The following is a 16,952-nucleotide window of genomic DNA, read 5'->3' as shown; positions in this document are numbered from 1 at the left end:
TCTCATTCCATTCTTTGCTCGGAACTGAGAAAGTAATGATCTAGCTTCTTCGACGGAAATTGTTAAATAAAACTGCGATATTCTCCATAGGAAAGAAGGTTGCTCAGCAAAACTAACAACTAGTTTTAAAAGAAAGTTGGTGTAAGATAGCATGAAGAAAGAAAAAGGCTCTTTTGCTTCTACTTCAAGCTCACGCGGCGGGCAGCTTGAAATGGTCACATTAATTTTGGGAACTATAAAATCTGTATATTACTTATTCATTTGGTTCACGAGAGATGTACACCCAGATTCTGTTGAGCGAATGTATAAGAGGAGCGAATGAATCACACGTAAAACCGGCTGATTTAATTACTCTTGCTCCTCAAATTTACAGGGATCGGAACACCGCCGCTGCAAGTACTGCTGAGCGAATGAATGAACTATATGAAATATTTGTTAGTCATAAAGAGTGACAATTTATACACATATTCCAAGAAAGAATCTCGATGAGCTTTAAACTGTCTTATTATATCAGCCCGTTTGTATAGGTTTGCTATTTCGCTGAACTCTATTAGGAATACACTAATAATTCATGATTCCTTCCATGAATGTCAAATGATCCGTCGTAAACAAGCGACTTAGAGAATCTAATCCACATACCCCTTACCACTCTTTCTCGACAGGAAAATATTCGACATTCCGTTCATTTTTTACGCACCCGTCCAGCGGTGCACGATCTGCGAACTGAAATCGTCATGTAAGCTGATCATGAATAGTGATATGTTTGACCTTACTTACTTGAGCGAATGAATAATTTATATAAAATATTGGGTTAGTCATAAAGAGTGACAATTTATGCTTGTATTCCAAGAAAGAGTCTCGATGAGCTTTAAACTTTCTTATTATATCAGCCCGTTTGTATAGGTTTGCTATTCCGCTGAACTCTATTTAGGAATACACTTATAATTCATGATTCCTTCCATGAATGTCAAATGATCCTTTCTAAACAAGCGACTTAGGGAATCTAATCCACATACCCCTTACCACTCTTTCTCAACAGGAAAGTATTTGACATTCTGTCCATTTTCTGTGCAACCGTCCAGCGGTGCACTATCTGTGAATTGAAATCGTCATGTAAGCTGATCATGAATAGTGATATGTTTGACCTTACTTGGGCGGTGCAAGCAAATCAGGTCTGAATTTTGTTTGGGAAGACCATTGGTGTAAAAGTAGCAGAGATTGTGGGCTAAAAAAAAAAATATATTCATTCAATAGGAATATTCCTGAAGCTCTTCGTTTTCATCAGAGCATTGCTGCCACAGACCTTTTGAAAGTAAAATAGTGAATTCGACAAAACTATAGAGAACGATTTAAAACCAAACGTGGATGACAGTGAAGAGGAATGACAAAATACAACAGCAACATGTACACTTAAAAATGTTACTTTATTTGAAGCGCGTGCATTCTATCTTTCACGTTTATCTTGAATTAACTCTAAAACTTCGCTGGGCTCAAAGAAGTTGCCCTTTTGCGCTGTAAATTCTACTGTTTTGGTTTTACATTTGATTCAAACAAATTAACAACGTTTCCGGCTGGTTTATATCTTGCCACCACGTACACGTTAGTGTTGTCTCTGGTTTTCGCCTTTGCCATTCCAATTTCATTAGTGGCACCCCAAACCAACTGCAAAGGAAACGGAATAAACCAGAGGGCTTAAAATCATCATGTATTGTTAAGTATTAAAGTTAAAACCAAGATATTATTATTATAGATATTCATATCTGGCCACTGATGTAAGACATTTTTCAATTCATACATTCGTTCATTTCAAGGTTGCGCTGTCGACCGAATGCCATTAATTCCATTCTGTCGGCTCTGATTCCGACTCTGATTCCAATTCTACACAAGATAGTTTTAACAGACGAGTATATCCTGATCGTATGAAGGCTCAAAGCTTAGGACAGTACGTGATAACTGTTTTAGGTTTATGTTAAAGCAATCGTGTTCTTACCTGTGAATAGTGGCCGGTGTCTGTGGAGAACTTGGGATCTTCATAGTTGTACAGAGACACTTCATTATACCATGCATCAATAGCTCGCAGTAGGGCCTTGTCTTCACTTCCTACCTCAGCCAGATTTTCGCCGTAATCAGTCGAACTTTCGTTCTCATGTACAAGTCTCTGTTCTTTGGCTAATTTGTCGGCCCAGTCTTGTGCTTTAGCAGCTATCTCCTTGTTCCAGGTTACTGGTGGAGCCTGATGCATAGCTCTGTACATGTTTGTTAGCATCAATGCGTCTTTACTTTCGTCAGCATTTGGACCTAACCGCGACCAAATGATAAATACACAACGTTTAGGTAGAATTGTCAAGTCTGCGCGACTAGTCTGAAAGAAGTTACTTTTTCCCTTTCAAGAAACATTTAAACAGACATCGAATTTTCCAATTCTACCACAACCTACAAGAAGTAAAAATTTCAAGGATAAAATGCTAGCTTGGCTATTTCTTTTAATCCTGCCGTTTTGTGAAATTCTAGTGAACTAAGACAACCATTCGTTTCCGTATTTTATGTGTGACGCTCCTATCCGATAACTTCATTTCAAACAAGCTCTCTTACCCCTTTCTTCACACAGTTCTCCCCAGTATCCATCGGGACAGGAACAGGTAAATTTCCCCTCCTGAGCTTCACAGGTGCCTCCGTTCTTACATGGGTTTGGCTCACACGGGTTTGGAGGAGCAGGTGTCGTAGGAGGCATCGAAGGCGTTGGTGGCGTCGTTACTACAAGTTAAAAAAGAAATATTTTATAGAACTTTTCTGGACCAAAATTATAGCAGAATAGACCACTCAAATATCCATAGAAATGTTCTCTTACATGCATCAAGGTTATAGGGTCTAAAACCTACTGACTAAGAAATTAATGTCACAGTTAACAGTCAATTTATATTGTTTACTTATTTTATGTTACACACGCATTGTCATGATTCAGGTATTGCACTAGTTTCAACCAAGGATGATATACTTTATTTATTTTGTTTGTTTGTTTGGCGAAATATTATTGTGGTATATGGACCACCGTGAAATTACTGAAATAGATACTCCACATGGATGGGTTTGTTTGAGGCTGGTCACTTTTCGGTAGTACATTAAAGACCATTAAACTAATATAGAAGTTGTAACGAAAGTAAACTACAATCTTCGAGTTAGAAGAGGAACCGAACAAGATTGCCAAATTAAGTGCGTGGGAAGTCGTCTATATCTTTTATTGGCAAATTTCACAGTTAACCGTTATCATGATTTGTAAATGTTATCATGGTTAGTAGGAAACGATTGAAATGTATATCCAAAGTAGGCGAGATGAGGACTGGGTAGCCTGGTACCCACTTGTTTTGTGGATAATCATTTGCAGCCACATCGCTAGTGCTTAATTTAACTTCCATCTGCTGATCCACGGGCATGTCCCCTCTGTATCAATCTTACAGCGGTAGCTGTTAAGTGTACTTAAGTGTTATTTTTGTTAAGCTGCTGTTAGATCTATAACAGAGAAAGAAAAATAAGAAAACAGACAGGTTTCTTGTCAGCTCAAAGAAATTAAAACTAAATAAATTAGGACAAATTTTCAATAAACTGTACTTCGTGACGGTAAGGGCGCGTTCATACGAATTGTGCAAGTCTTTTTTTTTGAAGGTTTAAATAAAATGTATTAATTCGGCTGATAGGAAATACTCAAACTAACGAATCGGAAACGGTGGTCACATATTCCATCTATTTCGCGTTTCTGTACTTGCTGCATTGGAAAATTGCCTCATCTAAAAAAGCCTAACGAAAACTGTCGGGGAACAAGTGCCGTTTTGGGAAATCCTCGTTCAGTCATGAACCCGACATTTCTCCGATTACTATTCATAACCAATCAGATATAAGCTCCAGCTGTTCGAAAGATGTCCATCACATCTTTTTCCGGCAACATCCCTGCCCAAAAACGATCGGGGTTTAAGTTGATTCTCTGAGACGCGATTCCAACCGAAAACGGTACTTGTTTCCCTCGAGTGAATACTTGAATCATGCCGTTAGTGCTTTTGAACGCACCCTTTCCGCCTCCAGTCTCGCATTGGCATTCTGTACCTGTTGTGGGAGTTGTTTGGGTGGTTGGTTCTGTTGTGACATTAGTTATTCCTGGTTTTGTTGTTGGCTTAGTTGTTTCCTGTCCCGGCGTAGTCGTTGGTGTAATGGTCGTCGATTCTGTAGTTACTGTCGTTGACTGTTCTGGCTGGCCTGTTGTAATTGTAGTTGTCGCTCCTGTACTCGCTGTACTTTGAGTAGTCAGAGTTGTTAGTTGTGGCTGTACCGTAGTCGAGGTTGTCAACGTTGTTGGTGTTGTCTCAGGTGTCGCAGGGGTTGGAGATGTCAGTGCTGGATTGACAGTAGTTACTGTTGTTGGAGTAGTGAGCTCTGGTTTTGTTGTTGGAGTCGATTCCTCTGTGCTTATAGTAGTAGAAGTTGTCGGTGTTGTCTCAGGTGTCGCAGGGGTTGGAGATGTCAGTGCTGGATTGACAGTAGTTGCTGTTGTTGGAGTAGTGAGCTCTGGTTTTGTTGTTGGAGTCGATTCCTCTGTGCTTATAGTAGTAGAAGTTGTCGGTGTTGTCTCAGGTGTCGCAGGGGTTGGAGATGTCAGTGCTGGATTGACAGTAGTTGCTGTTGTTGGAGTAGTGAGCTCTGGTTTTGTTGTTGGAGTCGATTCCTCTGTGCTTATAGTAGTAAAAGTTGTCGGTGTTGTGAGTTCCGGGGCTATTGTAGATTCTGTGGTCACACTGGATTCTGGAGTTCCCGTTGTTCCCGTTGTTTGTCCTGGAATTAACGTTGTCGGAGTTGAGTGTGTATCCGGACTTAGTGTCGTCAAAGATGTTGGTGATGTTTCCCCTGCACTAATCGTGGTTTCAGTTGTTGGTAATGTTTGTGGAGTGGTAATCTCTGGTTTTATTGTAGTTACAGACGTTGGAGTTGTTTGTCCAGGTGTTGTTGGAGATTGCTGTGGTGGTGGCGTAGTTGTAGGTGTTAATGTTGTTATCTCTGGATTCACTGTAGTAATTGTACTCGAAGTAGTTTCTTCTGGATTTACTGTAGACGAAGACTCTGGCTTTGTTATAGTTGCTGTAGTCGGTGTTGTCTGTCCGGGAGCTTGTGTAAGAGGCGTAGTTGTTTCTTCTGGGCTTACTGTAGAAGAAGACTCTGGCTTTGTCGTAGTCGCTGTGGTCGGTGTTGTCTGTCCGGGAAATTGTTGAGGTGGGGGCGTAGTTGTAGGTGTTAATGTCGTAAGTTCTGGATTTGCCGTAGTTATCGTGCTTGAAGTAGTCTCTTCTGGATTTACTGTAGAAGAAGACCCTGGCTTTGTTGTCGTTGCTGTGGTCGGTGTTGTCTGTCCAGGAAATTGTTGTGGGGGAGAAGAAGTTCCAGGTGTTAATGTTGTTAGTTCTGGATTAGTTGTAGTTGCTGTACTTGAAGTCGTTTCTTGCGGATTTATTGTTAATGAAGTTGTAGATTGTGGTTTTGTTGTAGTTGCACTTGTCGGCGTTGTTTGTCCTGGTGTTGTTTGTGATTGCTGCGGAGGAGGCGTAGTTGGAGGTGTTGATGTTGTAAGCTCTGGATTCGCTGTAGTTAGTGTACTTGAAGTTGTTTCTGAAGTGGTTAGGGAAGTTAGCTCAGGGTTTATTGTAGTTATGGTTGTCTGTGTTGTTGACTCTGGGCCTACAGTAGTGACTGTAGTTTGTGTTGTTGTTATTTCTGGGTTAACAGTTGTTGGAGTCGTTAATTCTGGTTTTAATGTGGTGACGGTCGTTCCCGTAGTGGACTCTGGACCTACTGTGGTTGGTGTTGTTATTGTTTCTGGTTTCGGTGTTGTTGGAGTTGTTTGTGTCGTTGTTGTAGACTGTTCAGGTTTTAGGGTTGTCATATTTCCTGGTAATGTCAAAGAGAGCGGCGGGTTGAACAGTTTAAAGGTGTACTTGTTAAAATCACTTGGCTTTTTACAAACGCATCTGCTTTAAAAAGCGCGCATGCCAAAAGAGGAATCTGTTCACTCCTTCAAGAAAAATTTATCAAAAAAGTATCGCTGAATATAACTGAATTTAAGTCAAACTTGGATCCGAAGAGAACAATCGGACTTATAATCAGGATAATTACTGATTGTCATTTTTAGATGTCATGTGTTAAAATTGTAGTGATTACTTTGGTTGCAAAAATTCTTATTTGGTGAAAAAATGCAGTCACTGCGTACAGAAAAGGATTCGGGAGACAAGCTCGACCTGATTGTAAGAACAAGAGGGGCATAATTTACGTGCAATTTGAAATGTACAAAGTTCTCACCTGAACAATATCACCATCGCTATCCATTGTGTTGAACAAATTCTGTATAATTTGACGTTTGGTTATTGGTTATCATGTTTACTGTTAAACAGATACTATATTTTGTCAACGACAAAACTCGGTTAATTTATCACAAACTAATTCATTACTACGATAATTAATTCAATTAAAACAGTATGGATAATTAAAATAACCTTAGAAATTATCATTGTTACAAAGTGCTGCATTTGAATAGTTTAACGTAAAATTTCTCTATAAGCCGTTCACTCATGGGTACAATAATCCTTTGCATTTTTATAAGAGCCTGACATCTTTTCGTACAACCATTCTTCTTCAACACTGGTCAAAACTGACGAAATGGCATACTGCTGACTTCGCTTACAGGGATTTGTGTTGTGTTTGCAGGGATGTATGCTGCGGGCAAAATTTCAAAACGGAGTGAAACCTAATCCGATAAACGACATGAATCTCTGGAGAAGGAGGATCGCAGAAAGAATGTAACACCCGACAGGAAGGGTGCCTTACTCATGGTAGACTTGTATAAAACTAGGCAAATCAAAGAGGGGGTGTCTTGAATTTCTTCCCTAGACAAATCATGAAACGACTCTAGCCATCGAAACGAAACCCATCCATGAAAGTTGCCAATATATCCTAATCAGGCCTCAGTTTACAATAAAGTGAAGAGCGTCAACAATTTAGTAGTAAACATCATCGTGCACTGATTTGTCCAATTGCGCATTTGTATCGTAATGCTTCGACTCGGTTAAATACATAGCATGATAGCATGAAACAGAGCATGATATTACACCCGTTACTTATCGTAATACAAAAAGTTGCAGTTGTTATACAATCTTCATTCCATTAGATGTGCTATAAACTATTCATGCCAAATTATAGGTATGTTCTTACAAAAACAAATAAACAAACAAACAAACAAACGAACAAACAAACAGACAAACAAATGAATAAAGACAACAACAACAACAACAACAAAAACAAACAAGGATTAAATGTTAGGTGTTGAGTCTTCCAGGGAATTAAGAGTAGTAAAATCTTTCATGTGACTTTCTCATTGCGTGCTTGGAATGTACTAACGCCTTTCGATGGCATTACCATATCAATGTGTTAATTTCTGATCAATGAGCGTTTTTAAACTGGCTTTATGAGTGGTGATAAGAGTTTGACCATGACTAATTCTTGACTAACATGTAGTGTAAGACAGTTGTATGCTTAAACAGCGTGTCTCGTATCGTGTGGACTGGAGCAAGCAACAGCATGGAGGCTTGTTGTTCATTTAGCATGCTGTTACCTGTTACGTTTACAACTGCTCTTGTTGTTGTCGGGCGAGTGCTACCTAAAGAGATACAACTCTAAGGCATTTCAAGGAAGCCGAAGTTACTATTCAGAAATAACGGGTACGTTTCCAAGGTTGTTGTCAATGGACTGCCGTGATCTTACACATTACTAAGAAGAGCTGGGAAGACAATACACATTAGAAACAACTAGCCCCTTTGACAAAACGTAGATGCTTAATCGCTATACATTTATATATCAACGTCTATTCAGTTTAAGATTGGGCTTTTGCAAAGTAGCGTTACAAGTTTTGCTCTTAGTTATAATTTATTGTAGAGGGTTGGGCAAGTAGCAGCATGCAGGCTTGTTGTTCATTAAGCATGCTGTTACCTGCTTCGGTCTTAGGTGGTCCTGTTTTTGTACGGCGAGCGCCACCTAGCAAAACACAAGCCTAGCGTTTGTAAAGTAAACCGATGGCTTCTAAATTACAAAGTGATCAAAAATAGTTAAATACAAGACGATAAATAACCAGCGAGGGGCGTAGCGTCTAGATGGTTGCAATCATCCCGAATTCATCAAAAGCTAATGGGATACATACATACCTACCTACCTACCTACCTACCTACCTACCTACCTACCTACCTACCTACCTACCTACATACATAAACAATCCTTTTGTTAAGAGCTTCTATTTTGTCCCTGTTGTTTGCACTGCAAAAGTGCCAAACTGTTGAGCAATAGTCAAAATGAGGGAGTATGTAGGCCTTATACAGTTTCACTAAAATGTCTCTGGAAATAAGGTTTCTGAACCTAAGCATTACATTGAACTGGTTGTTGACTTTTTTGCAAATAAGAGATATGTAATTGTGAAAATTTAAATTGTTATCAATGTTCATTCCCAAAATGTCAATTGAGTCCTTTGTAGGAAACGAGAAGGTGTGTTCCGATTTTCCCACGATCAAAGCCTGATGTTTGCTTTCATTGGCCAACATTCCATTTTGCCGGTACCACCGGTTTGCTGTCTCGACTGCGTTACGCATGCACCCATCTAGCGCAACAGGATCACTGTCCGACGAATATATTTGGTGATCGTCTGCATAAGCATTTAACTTAACATCCCCGCAAAACAAGAAAATGTCATTTATGAAAATATTGAAAAACACGGGACCGAGGACGCTTGTTTTATTCAATTATCCACTTATTAGCTGGATAATGTAGAACTTTAAGTTTGATCTGAACGAAGCAATTGTATGGACAGGATGCAAAACCTACGACATGAAGTTTACCGTATGCTACACAGATATAGAGAGTATTAGATTGAAATCACTCTCCGCCTCACTCCGATTGGGCTGTGCTGGTTTGAAACTGAGGTCACACCGGTGCTTTAGAATTGACAAGTCTTGCTGGATAATGACCTTCACCGAACTGCTAATCCTAATTCTATGGCGAAATTGTGTGTCGTCATCCTGAACGAAATTATCGGCTTTCGGATCTTTCTTAGTAAAATTTTTTGATGTCATACTTACGTAGTTGAGTTAATTGTGAAATTATGCACTGACAGATGAGAGAACGCTCTAGATTTCGTAACAAACATGACAAATTGTATGAGATAATTAATAACTGGGGTTAGTAGTTAGGGTTATGCACTGCATGGAATCTATTTTAAAATACACTATACTGAGACGGACGGGATACCCGATAGGCACTGGAGATGACTATCTCCTCATGACGAACAGGATGCTGATAATTGGTTAGCTCCTTTAAAAGCAACAAAAAGCTGAAGACAATTCCAAGCTGTCCCCTTTTTAATACGCGAACATCCTGCTGGGTGATTTCGAAGGGCACAGAACAAGATGTTAATAAACTTAGCCTATCATGTGCCATGTAAACAAATTCACGCATGCGCCTCCATTTATTATACGCGTGGTTATATATAGAGATAAATATATATCTCTTTCTACGTTTGATCTAATGAATTCCTCTTTTATGCACATTTGCTATAATTCAATTTTTTTTCCTTCGTGTTGTACATTGTACATTGTTCAAGCTTTATTAATATCTTACCTTGTGGAATTAAAGTGACATTGGGTTTGCCAGGACATTCTGAAAAGCAATAATGATAATAATATTACGATTGTTTATTGACATAATGTTATTCTAATTTGTCTGCGTAAAGATCATGTGTTTAAATTACATCACAAATAGCTGATCGCCAGAGAAAAAAAAATAATTAAGTTTAAATTGCTAGCTTATATTAATCGATTTTATATTCAAAAAGCATCGAGGTTGCGATTTGATGGGTATTTTTTTTAAAAAAATCTTTATTATAATTAGAAATAAATATTTTTCCAGAAAGAAATGCTTCACATCTTTTATAATTACTTGAAAATCTCATTTTAGGCATGAACGAATCTTTAGAAAATTCTGAACGGTATACTCTAGATCTCTTTTAAATCTGTACACTGTCTTACTTTGTACAATGGCGTAAGTATACGTCGTACTGTTGACCACAAAATACTGACACTTTGAGTCGTTCTTCGGAGGACCTGCATGATATGAAAATAAATTGTCATCAATTTACTGTTTTTTGGTATAGGCACAGCATAGATGCAACAGTAAGATTGTTCGAGTCAATAACAAATTCTTATTTGTTATTTTTTTTTGCGCTGCTCTATTTGTCAAGTAACTGATGAACAATCACGTTGGTGTCGAATTGCAACTGTCCAGTTACAATTGTTTCTAATTAAATCGCCGTCATCTCTCACTTACGCTACTTATAAAACAATAGTCTCTATCTGACTGGTCGAGTGTCGGTCCAAATAGTTAAAAAAAAGTGAAAAATAAGAGAGCAAAAACTTGAACGTTTAATGCGCTAAGATAAAAATCGTCGTCGAAAAAACGCATGTGTTTTTTTTTTTTATTTCACTGCCAAACTAGTTAAGAGAGTTAACTAAAGTAACATAACAAGACTCTTCGGCGGGTGTAAAAAGTTTTCGAAAAATATTACATACCGAGTGGGCGTAAAGTGGATGGGGCGGCAGTAGTGGTGAGACTCGCGGGTGACCCAGTATTTGGTGAAGTGGCAGACGGTAGCGGGGTGGGGCTGCTTTCTGTGGACGAAGAAGTTATTATTAACTGTATATACAATAACTGCAAACGATTTTTATCCAATTACTGGAGAGTCAAATCGAGTAATAGCAAAAGTCTTGCCTTAGAATTACACTGTAGCATAATTGATTTGCATTTTGTATTTATTCACAAATACAAGACAAGATTTTGCGTCCAGAAAATAGTGTCTTCTAAATCAATCAATCAATCAATCAATCAATCAATCGATCGATCGATCGATCGATCGATCGATCGATCAATCAATCGAGCAATCGATCGATCGATCGATCAGTCAATCAATCAATCATTTATTTTAACACGTTTCGTCGAGGAGCTAAGAACTCGTTCATCATACGAAAGTGTATAAATGAAGCCATCATATATGAAGCCATTATATACCTAGCTATTTTTTTTCATCAAGTGGGTGGGAGAAGTATTCGTAGCAGCATGCAGGCTCGTTGTTTAATTAGCATGCTGTTACCTGCTGCAGTCGTAGATGGTCCTGCTAATGGAGGGCTAGAACTACCTAACAAGATACAATCCTGGCGTCGGTAAAGTGCAATGAGGGCTTTAAAATTGGCATGTGTATACGATAACTGCGAACGATTTTTTTTCCAGATTCGAGAAAGTTAAATCGAATGTGCCCAAAATGTTTCAGTCGGTAGTATTGTAATAGTATTACATTGTATTAAATTAATTTACATTTTGTTTTCCCTCATGTCAGAGCAATGTTTGACTCACAAATAGAAGATTTTGTCCAGAAAACAGTGCCCCCCTAAATGTAGCCATTATATAATTAGCTGCTGTTTTTTTTCGAAATGGCTTGGGCGGGGGAGTTGGCGAGTAGCAGCATGCTGACTCGTTTATTTAGCATGCCTTTGCCTGCTTCGGCCGCAGATGGTCCTGTTGCTGTCGGACGAGAACTAACGTCGGCACGCTCCGCGTGGGCTTTGTAATTACAAAATAACTGAGAACTTGTTGTAATCATCTCCAATCCATCAAAGGCTAGGCTGCGAACGGGAGCCTGTTCGCAAGCTAATCAAAGGGTAATGGGTTAATTGTCTCTTTAAATTCTTCACTAACTGACCTTGGTATCATTTCATCGGTTTTCTTAAATTGTAAATCGACTGGATGATGTGGAAGTTTAAATTTGATCTAATTGAAGCAATGGTACAGAAAGACTGCAAAAGTTCATTGTCAGCATTGTTTGATTCACAAAGACAAGATTTTGTCCAGGAAATAATGCCCCTCAGATGGAGCCATTATATCCCTAGCTGTTTTTTTCCTGGGATGGGGGGAGGGGGGGGGGAGGGGGGTGGTGGCAAGTGGCAGCATACAGGCTCGTTGTTTATTTAGCATGCTGTTACCTGCTGCGGTCGTAGATGGTCCTGTTGTTATAGGGCGAGAACTACCTAACAAGATACAAGCCTTGCGTCTGTAGAGTACACCATGGGCTTTATAATTACTGTACATAATAACTAAGAGCTGCTTGTAATCATATCGAATCCATCAAGGACTAATAGGTTAATTGTTTCAATAAATTCTTCACTGACTAGTTTTGGTATCATTTTGCCGGTTTTCTAAACTGATAAATCGACTGGATTATGTGGAAGTTAGTTTGATGTAATCGAAGCAATAGCATGCATGGAAAGAGTCCAAATCTAATGGCACAAAGTTCATTGTCGGCCTTGTTTGATTCACGTAGACGAGATTTTGTGTCCACAAAATAGAGCCCCCAAATGTAGCCATGATATACCTGGCTGTTTTATTCTTTAGGGGCAGGGCAAGTTGCAGCATGCAGGCTCGTTGTTTATTTAGCATGCTGTTACCTGCTGCAGTCGTAGATGGTCCTGTTGTTGTAGGGGGAGAACTACCTAATATGACACAAGGCGCGAAGTTCACTGTCAGTAGTGTTTGATACACAAAGACAAAATTTGTGTCCAGAACATAGTGGCTCTGAAATGTAACCACGATGTAACAGCGCTAGCGTTTATAATTGCTCAATTTAAGTGTGCGGTAAATTTTGTGTTTTGATCAGGCTTTGTGCATGCTATGATACAGCTACGCCTGTAACGGATGACGTATCATTTGCTTTCCAAACGCTGCTAATAGACATATGACAATATGTACATGCATTAGAATCTAAAAGAACCGTGAAGTACACACGTAATATCTACAGCAAGCCTCTCAAACGCCATTAAGGGTTACTTAATTATAATTTATTGGGTGAGGTCACCTCCTTACGGGAAGAATACCTGGAAAGGGAAAGGGGAAAGGGAAATAGAAAAAACGCGTATTCAATCTGTTACTAAGGTTGTCTTTCTTACCTGGCGCTGTAGCAGGTTCAGTCGTGTTGGCTAGTGGAGGTAATCCCGTGACGGTGGCATTGACGCCAATGCTGAAGTTGGTAGCTGTAGGGGAACCTGGGACGGTGGAAGTTGTAAGAGGGGGTGTCGAGGGTTGAGAAGTAGTGCCAACAGAGGGTGTTGGGTCAGAAATAGTCCCTGATAACAAAGATATATTTCATGTGGTGTTAAAATATTCGACCAAAACAAAAAACAAAACAAAACAAAACAAAAGAAAAGAAGAGAAAAGCAAAAAAACAAAAACAAAAACAAACAAACAAAAAAAACCACGCGTATTGTCGATTCTGAAATAGAAATAAATTTTAGCATTTTGTGTTTATTATACTCCCTCCTCTGCAACAAAGCAACTGAAATGGTGCAGTACTACAAGTAAGTGAACAGACAACACTCATGCATGTGAATATTTGAACTGCGGAGAAAGATATGAAGACATGATTGATCATCGCAGTCATACATAACTTAGGCAGTTGTGAAATTAAAGTCGAAAAAAAAAAAAAAAACCAGACCTGAACGGGATTCGAACCCATGACCTCTGCGATACCTGTGCAGTGCTTTTGAATACCGGTAAATTTTTTTTTCCAGGCTTTAATTTCAAAACTGCGTAAGTTGTTATAATTGCGATGATCAATCACCATGATGTCTTCATAGACAACACTTAGCATAATCTTGAAGGTTTCTTAGGGAACCTCCGCTAATTGAAACATTTCATCTGTGGAGACCGACAAAATATTTAAATTTGTCAACCTTGAAGTATTAAACCAAGTTAAAGGAACATTCAGTCCACTTACGTTTCTATAATATAAAGCTATCATGGGCATTTTCATATACCAAGAGACTATGATCATAGTCCTATATACCTACATACACCTACCCCTTACACTCCCGTCCTTTTAACTTGGTAATATTATCAATGAACAAGTTAATTAAAGTAAAAAACTGCAAAAATTTTAACCTTCGAAATTAATGGAGAGCTTTTATCTGTCAGTTAATTTATTAACAAATGTATACCTGGAGGGAAAACATTGTCTTTGAAGATCGCTGGACCGCCTCTGTTTCCACGAGGACTGTATCGTGCCACTGCAATGAAGCCATACTTGTTGCTTTTAGCAGTTCCAATTCCGAACTGCCGAGAGTTTTTCCAGACTTCCTAGATTTGATGAAAACCGCAGACATAACTCAATATCTCTTTTTCAGTTGGTCCCAGATGTTGGGAACACGATCAAGCTAGTCTAAAAAAGTCTAAGGCCCCATTTATATGGTCTCGGTTACCGGAGACAACCCTCCCCCAAGTTACTCTAGCCGAGTTAACTTTTCACTTATTTCTTTACAAACTTCAGCCAACCGTTTAGAAGAGGATCGCGAACCCGTCTTGGGGGGCGAGACAATTCGGGTGGGCGAGTGTCACGAAATGTCTAGATCTAGGATTTAAAGCAGGAATTCGTATCAAAGAAGTGAAGTTTATCTCCGCAAAACCCACTTTGATCCAATGACGGAGGAAAACTCAAAGAAAGAGGGATAATTGCACATTTGATTATTCAATAAGGGTTATGAATAATCATGCAGGGTTAACTTTGATTCGGCCTACAGGGACTACGTTTTCAGACATAAACGCTCGACAAAGCTGCCTGAGGCCTAGGGAGAGGGTTGTCTCGGGTACGCGAGACCATATAACTGGGGCCTAAGGTTGACGTAAATTGTGATATTGTGTCTATATCTTTTGTCCGTTAGCTTTGAGTTTGACTGATGTCAAATGATCAGGAGAGAAACTTGTATACATGATAAAATAACATGCCGATAATTTTTTTTGATTTTAGCGTCATTGGAACAAACAGGCGGGAAAGGGACAGTTATTAGGAAAGTAACATAAGCTTTTATCGCTTGTGGTCGAGTTTGAGAAGTGAATGTCATTTTAAATGTATTGTTCGAGTAAGTTCCCATCTAAACAACTGGTACTTGCCTGTGTGAAATGCATGACCACTCCCCCGGGTGTTTTGGGTTTTCCCATTCCAAAGTCATAATTCTTGACCTCATCGTACCAACCCTCGATAATCTCTCGACACTGTACACAATCATCCCTCTTAGGACCCTGACATTTCTCCTTGAAAGGCTTGAAGAAGGCAAGGTTTTCTCCTTGGCTTTTTACTTGCATGCTGTTATAGTCGTGTTCAAACGTGTTGCTCTGGGCTAAAGTGTGAGCCCAAGCTCGAGCATCCGCCGCGAGGGTTTCCGACCAAGTGAGGTCTGGAACGCCATGTCGCCTTCTCAATAGGTTGGTTGCCATTAAACAATTTTTGTCAAAGCCGTCAAGTGACGAACCTGAGAAAAAAAAAAAAAATAGCAGACCATTTTATCATTTTTTCGGCTAGACGTATTCGCGGCATTAATGTTTTGCTTCAAGGAAAAATAAATTAACTCAGTGCTGCTAAATAACGATGAGATTCGCAATTCTTTTTTCAATAAAACAATAGAACAATCCATAGTAACAGCTACTGCTCAGATTGTGTTAATGCCAATTGCAGTTTTCTGAAGCGTGGTAACGCTTACAACTGTAATGATGCGAATTATTGCTCTCCCATTTTAATTAGCCTTCAGCACAGCTCAGTAAAACACTTTCTCTTTCAAAGAAAATACAATGAAATGAAATTGATAGAAGGAAGCCTAAGGAAGAAGTTTTGTATACCATACCTAGTGAAAACAGGACTTGAAAGACAAGAAATCCAAGCATGGTGTACGTCTGGTGTTGACCTCGCACTTTACCTGCTAACTGATATTTGATCACTCTCGAAGGGAATGCCCAACCTGAACTACAAGACTGCAAATCAATAAAAAGGAAATACTTTATGTATGCCTTACTAAGTTAAGAACTCGGCTGAAAATGCCATGACGCAATTATTACCAGTTCTTTATGTTGTTTTGGTAGGATTCATGTAAATCAAATTTATTCCCATTTTATTGAATAATTGTCGGAACTGCAATGACAGTATATCGTGGTGTTTCACTTGAAACAAGGAAAAACGACTCGGTAATAAAACCATTTCTAATATCTCTGATCAGTACAAGCTAGTACAATAAGGAAAAATATGAGCAGCAGCTCTTCATACGTCGAGCCATCAATTTAACTAAACAGAACAGGTGTACGGTACTTCACATAGTGATATATTTACTTTTCTTTTAAGAATTGCATTAGTTCATGTTTGAAAGGTGCGAAACCGAAGCGCACAATCCAAAACACGGGTTTAAATAGAATGCAACAGTCTCTTTTATGGCAAACGTTTGCTTTAAAGAGCCAACGTACCAAAATTAAATACGGTTTATAAGTATTCACAGTGAAGACAAAGGGTTACCCTCGTAGTTGAATTTAAGTACAAAACAACATTTATGTTAAGGTAAACGGTTATATATTGAATAATAAACTCCCAGTGTTTGCTTACCGGTACACGTTGTCTCCGAGAAACTAGCGAGACATTTTTCAATATATAACACTTGATGTCAAATTTAAGCTTTCGTTTCAACACATTACTTTTCTTTAGTCGAATATAGTTTGGAGCTTATTTATTATTGAAAATGGAGGCTTGCCTTGTGCCACAAGATGAATACAGCTTCACAGGTGGGCGACTGAGAAGCTTGTTTAACTTGTCTTTTTCAGAATTATTTAGTGATCAGATTTGCATTATCTTTTTCAGGGTAATTTTCCCCACTTTGTCACTTTGTGTGTTATTTAAGGAAACTCGACAAACAAAGAGCTCACTTGTTTAGTATCTCCAGCAGTTTAGTCATTGTAACTTTATGATCGGATTCATATTTCGTAGTGCTACTTCGCTACAGCCCTCTCATATGTCACGCTATAGGCGA

General features: G+C 38.9%; 2 protein-coding genes across 2 annotated transcripts; both read right to left on the bottom strand.

Annotated features, from left to right (window-relative positions):
• Nucleotides 1-1,405: 1,405 nt before the first annotated feature.
• LOC110066492 (uncharacterized) lies at nt 1,406-15,008 on the bottom strand. The gene is made up of 13 exons (XM_089284922.1): nt 14,931-15,008; nt 14,109-14,247; nt 13,062-13,238; nt 12,564-12,608; nt 12,102-12,146; nt 11,216-11,260; nt 10,638-10,736; nt 10,098-10,172; nt 9,691-9,729; nt 8,017-8,061; nt 2,593-2,754; nt 1,991-2,298; nt 1,406-1,662 (listed from the first exon to the last, which is right to left on the bottom strand). Exons 1-13 carry the CDS (start codon nt 15,006-15,008, stop codon nt 1,522-1,524), a joined length of 1,398 nt encoding a protein of 465 aa, XP_089141048.1. The 3' UTR covers nt 1,406-1,521.
• LOC110056993 (ectin-like) lies at nt 14,917-16,646 on the bottom strand. The gene is made up of 3 exons (XM_020763563.2): nt 16,532-16,646; nt 15,786-15,912; nt 14,917-15,416 (listed from the first exon to the last, which is right to left on the bottom strand). Exons 2-3 carry the CDS (start codon nt 15,823-15,825, stop codon nt 15,010-15,012), a joined length of 447 nt encoding a protein of 148 aa, XP_020619222.2. The 5' UTR covers nt 15,826-15,912; nt 16,532-16,646; the 3' UTR covers nt 14,917-15,009.
• Nucleotides 16,647-16,952: the final 306 nt, after the last annotated feature.

This window comes from Orbicella faveolata, unplaced genomic scaffold, assembly GCF_042242905.1.
Source record: "Orbicella faveolata isolate gen_17 unplaced genomic scaffold, um_ofav_v1 contig_1, whole genome shotgun sequence".
NCBI classification, from domain to species: domain Eukaryota; kingdom Metazoa; phylum Cnidaria; class Anthozoa; order Scleractinia; family Merulinidae; genus Orbicella; species Orbicella faveolata.
This window is presented reverse-complemented; position numbering and strand designations above follow the sequence as displayed.

Coding starts and splice junctions, on each gene's coding strand:
- LOC110066492 (XM_089284922.1), bottom strand. CDS start 15,008: ATGACATTCACTTCTCAAACTCGACCACAAGCGATAAAAGCTTATGTT. Junction 14,248..14,930: donor TAACTGTCCCTTTCCCGCCT/GTTTGTTCCAAT, acceptor CATCAAATCTAG/GAAGTCTGGAAAAACTCTCG. Junction 2,299..2,592: donor AGAACTGTGTGAAGAAAGGG/GTAAGAGAGCTT, acceptor GGTCGCGGTTAG/GTCCAAATGCTGACGAAAGT.
- LOC110056993 (XM_020763563.2), bottom strand. CDS start 15,825: ATGCTTGGATTTCTTGTCTTTCAAGTCCTGTTTTCACTAG. Junction 15,417..15,785: donor TCAAGTCCTGTTTTCACTAG/GTATGGTATACA, acceptor TTTTTTTCTCAG/GTTCGTCACTTGACGGCTTT.